Source organism: Triticum aestivum, chromosome 7D (genome assembly GCF_018294505.1).
Source record: "Triticum aestivum cultivar Chinese Spring chromosome 7D, IWGSC CS RefSeq v2.1, whole genome shotgun sequence".
In the NCBI taxonomy this organism is placed as follows: Eukaryota; Viridiplantae; Streptophyta; class Magnoliopsida; order Poales; family Poaceae; genus Triticum; species Triticum aestivum.
Genome location: NC_057814.1, coordinates 599,061,252 through 599,065,775, shown reverse-complemented (window position 1 = coordinate 599,065,775; position 4,524 = coordinate 599,061,252). Strand labels below are relative to the sequence as shown.

Genomic DNA, 4,524 nt, shown 5'->3' with positions numbered 1-4,524 from the left:
GCCCAAGCCGGAGCCCGGCCTCCCCCCGGAGTACGAGGAGATAGCCCGGCGCGGCTTCTCCGACGAGGAGGCCCTACAGTGGGCGCGGGACGACTACTACCGCGACGAGATGGTCTGGCAGCGCCGGGCCCTGGAGGAGATAGAAGCCCGCAAACGTGGGCGCGAGGACGAGCACGGCGTCGTGATCCTCGACAGCGACGACGACGAGGACGCCCCCGGACCGTCCAACCCGCCGCGGCAGCCAGGGGAAGGATACAGCAGGGACGGCGGCGGCGGAGGCGGCGGCAACTACACGCGGTTCTGCGGCCTCCTCGGCATGTAGAACTGCAAGGGCGGGCGGCGGGCGGCGACGAGGAGCGGCAATGGAGACGGCGAGGAGCAGCCCCTAGTAGTTTTTTTTCTTTTTTTTAAATATATTTAAATTTGAACGAACTCGTCGATGTTTGCGTTAAATTTGAGCCGTGTTTGCGCCGTATTTAAGTTTTTCAAAAAAAGTGGGCGCCGTGACTGTGGGGCATCACGCCCCCAGCGCGCGGTTTAGCGCCGGTGCGCCCCAGGGGGCGATTTTTAGCCCCTCCTGGGGGGCCAACGGCTGGAAATGCTCTAATAAATTATGTTCAGACACAATGTTGACAATCTACGATTGACTAAAAGATGATCAACCAAATTTATTAATATATATGGTTTGCCCTTTTGAGGCAATCTTTTAGCTGAATTAACGTTTTTTTCCGGTATATATATAGCACCGATAGAAACTCATCTAACAGAAAAAGGTAGGTTTACAGACTATAACGGCATTTGACTCGATGCACTAGTTAGACAACGTAATTCAGCAGGGAACAGGTAAGTGGATCAGGTTTACAGAGAGACCACACCAGTTAGTGATTAAAAGGCAGAATGGACACAAGTTTAACAAGAGCCGTAAGGGTACTCAACAAGTAGCAGTTTGAAAATTCGATCAGCAATCCAGCATTCAATGTCTCAGACAGAGCAACACGGTACCTGCGGTCTTCAGTTCTTTTCCATACCCAAATATTACAGGAATTCCTAGCTGAGGAAGTGACAGCGACCTAAAGCTCCCCGAGATAAATCTGCTTGTCGCTGCCGCAGGATCCGATGATGGGCTCGGTGGGATGGAATGCGGTCTCATTGACGGAACCGTTGTGCCCAGGAAGCTTGTACAGGATCCGCCTCGATGTCGTGTCCCAGATGTAGACCATGCGATCAGCACTCCCAGCAGTGACCTTGCGATTGTCGGGTGACCAGCTGCACTTCAACAGGGTCTTCTCAAAGTTGTGCTGATGGCCTGTAAAGGTCTTGATGTTGCGGTTCTCTGGTGCATAAGGGCGCAGATCCCAGATCTTGAGCTCATTGTCCATCGCATTAGTGAGGAGGTATGACCCATCAGGACTAAGCTGCATCCCAGTTATCATGTCCTGATGTCCTTTGAGAGATTCTGTGACTTCATTCTTGCGAAGATCCCACCACTTGACATCGTTGTCCAGGCCACCAGTGAAAACCTTATCTGCAGTCTCTGAGAAGCTCACGGCAGTAATCTGAAACTTGTCTGGAAGTGTTTGGATAGCCCCTCTCTGACGCAGGTCCCAGAGCTTTGCTGTACCGTCGTCCGATCCACTCACAACAAGAGGTGGCCACTTACGTGACGGGCAACATGAGTTGACAAAGGATGAGTGCTCAGCCATCTTCTTAACCTGCTTGCCAGTTTCAACATCCCAGACCCTCAAAGTCTTGTCAGGGCTTGCAGAGATTATCTGGCTCCCATCAGTGGTCCAGTGAAGATCAAGGATAGCATTCTTGTGCCCTCTCAGTACCATGTAGTTCTTACACTCACCATGGACATACCACAGGAAGATATCCTTGTCATGGGAGCCCGATGCTATCACAGTTCCAGCAGGGTTGAACTTCATGCAGTAGACAGCGCTCTGGTGGCCTGTGAGTAGCATTATCGGCGCCTCCAGACTGGATGAGCGTTGTTTCCCACCAGGCCCAAGACCAAAAGCCTGGTTAGGATGTTGCTGCACGTTGCCCAACTCCATTCCTGGCCGTGGGGCAGCAAGAGCCAAAGAATTGTTGCCTGGAGCGGAGTACATCTTCAAGTCTGTAGTGAAATTTACGTTCCTGTCACAAAGAAAAATATAAGATGCCTGCAAGAAAATGAACAGAACAGACCAGAGCTAGTCCACAGTAGAGTCTAGAGTCCAAACATATGCACACAAACATCTCTTCAGAAACAAAAATCATACATTATCCAGGTTTTCAATTTACAGACACATACAAGCACAAGTAGTACCACAGATAATAATCTATTCGCTAGATATAATTTCGGCAATGAGACTTAAGTAGAGCTGTGGTGATGTAACCCAGGTCAATATACAGAAAATAAGGTTTACTGGTGCTACCCAGTGCCGGTAATCAAGCAGTAATTTAAAATGCTAGTAAGTTAGTTAACTGGGAGAACTGTGAAAAATTAAGCAGCAGTAGCAGAACATGTTTGGAGTATCATCAACAGTTTTACAAATCAAATAGGCCACACAAGGGGCTGAACTAGGAACCTTGACAGTAATGACAGGGATACTCAATCATGTGTGGCTTACAGCCTACAGACATGGAATTGCAGAGTACAAGCACTGTTGGAGACCACAAGGTTGGGTATGTTTCCCTGGAGATGCTCATGCATGGGTCCATCCGATATGTGCAATGGTTGTCAGCAGACTAGTAGTGAAACAATTTCTGGAGCATTGGCTAGCAAGCTCCAGCCAAAGTGTGTATGCGACCAAGTTTATCAGGTCAGTGGCGTTATTGCGTTAGAACTGTGGAAACAGAACCGCGCAAAGGCTGACGCATCTGCACCATGGAGTGTTCCTTTTTGTCAATTCTTCAAGCAGCAAGGAGCTGCTCCATGACCTACACCTTTTATACCATGATGAACAAAAGCATCTACCTTAGAAATTTCTCGTACATAGACCGTGTGGAGAACAAGTCCATGCATCACAAAATCACACAAATCAGACTGTTAGCACCAACAATTTCGAGTACCCTGTGCTACAAAGCTGCCCCGGAATTGCTCAGACGGGCAATCCCGCGGACTGGTGATAGGGTCCAAACCGAAGGCTATATGCTACAACAACCTATCATGCCCAAACGAAGTCAATTCTACACTACATCTGAAGAACTACTCTGTGTTCTCTCAGATTTCCTCCACTCGCCAAGGCGGGTTCCCACCCGCCCAGCCCAGCCATCCCCGCCTCTCCTCTCCCACGCGCACGCAGAAACCCACAAAAACACAAGACAAGCAGTAGAATCTCTGCTCTACCGGGAGGCAACGAAGTAGCGAAGGTCGTAGGGGGCGATACCTGAGCGGAAGCCCTAGGCTGGGGCTAGCCAGGCGCGAGGACGCGGACCGCTGCTGCTGCTGCTCGGGTGCGGCCGGCGAGGTCGGAGTGGGCGGCGCGGGCAGGCGGCGGGAGGCGGGGGTGGAGGTATCGCCGATCCGGCCGGAGGGACGAGAGGTGGGAGGAGACGAGGCGGCGGCGCGGTCGGGTGGGTGCGTGGGGGATTCTGGCGGCGTCTACTCGCCTTTGGGGTAGGCTCGGGCCGCGGTTTTGGGGCTTCGCAGTTGATGGGCTGGATATAGGCTGCGCTGTTACATGTTTTGGCCCGTGTACGAACAAGAAGGCCTGTCCTTCTAAAAACCAATAAGGGGAAAAAGATAACGAACAAGAAGCCTCTGCAATTGAATTCATTGTGGTTTGTGCGTCAGTCAGTTGCACTTTATTTTTAAGAAAAGGGCATTTGCCCCGCTTTATATATAAAGCAACGACCAGAGATAGGGGCATTCGGATATAACACGCCATCATCATACACAGCACACACAAAAGACAAAATACAATGGTGCCAATGCACCGCAACACTACCCAATCAACCACCAAGCACATTATAGCTGATCCAAATATGAACCGCTTGGGGCTGACGGGCACCTCCCGTGAACTAGTCACCACGAAGAAGTGAAGCCAGACAAAGACGGAGCATGGACCCCAAGGTGGTCCTTCAAGAAGGGCATGACACCGAAATGCCGCCACCGCCCGATCCCGAAGATCAGGTTGCATTTTTTTAACTTAAAGGACAAAATGCAAGCGGATTGGGAGCACTGGGTGCTCCACCCCACTATATTCAAAATCAATTTAGTAACTAAAAAAGTTTAAGAAATCCCAAAAAAATTGGAATCAAATATGAGCAGGTATCGTACTCGTATAAAAAGTTTGGGCAAAGAATGATTCCCGTTGACTTCAGGGTAAAACAAAAAATTATGCCGACAATATGGCATGAATAGTTCTTGTACTAGCCTTTTTTGGCAAAACTTCGCCGCGGATACAATGAAACTCATTCTTTGTTTAATCTTTTTATACGAGTGCAATCCTTGGTCATGTTTGATTCCATAAAAAAAATCCGGGATTTTTTTATTTTTTTTATTACTAAAGTATTTTTGAATATAGGTGGGTGTGG

The 4,524-nt window shown here is 49.4% G+C and overlaps 1 protein-coding gene across 1 annotated transcript; it reads right to left on the bottom strand.

The window, feature by feature from the left end:
• Nucleotides 1-908: 908 nt before the first annotated feature.
• LOC123165887 (U5 small nuclear ribonucleoprotein 40 kDa protein) lies at nt 909-3,631 on the bottom strand. The gene is made up of 2 exons (XM_044583631.1): nt 3,375-3,631; nt 909-2,139 (listed from the first exon to the last, which is right to left on the bottom strand). Exon 2 carries the CDS (start codon nt 2,109-2,111, stop codon nt 1,071-1,073), a length of 1,041 nt encoding a protein of 346 aa, XP_044439566.1. The 5' UTR covers nt 2,112-2,139; nt 3,375-3,631; the 3' UTR covers nt 909-1,070.
• Between the last annotated feature and the right edge of the window lie 893 nt (nt 3,632-4,524).

Excerpts from the sequence above, each read along its gene's own strand:
- LOC123165887 (XM_044583631.1), bottom strand. The coding sequence starts at position 2,111 with ATGTACTCCGCTCCAGGCAACAATTCTTTGGCTCTTGCTGCCCCACGG.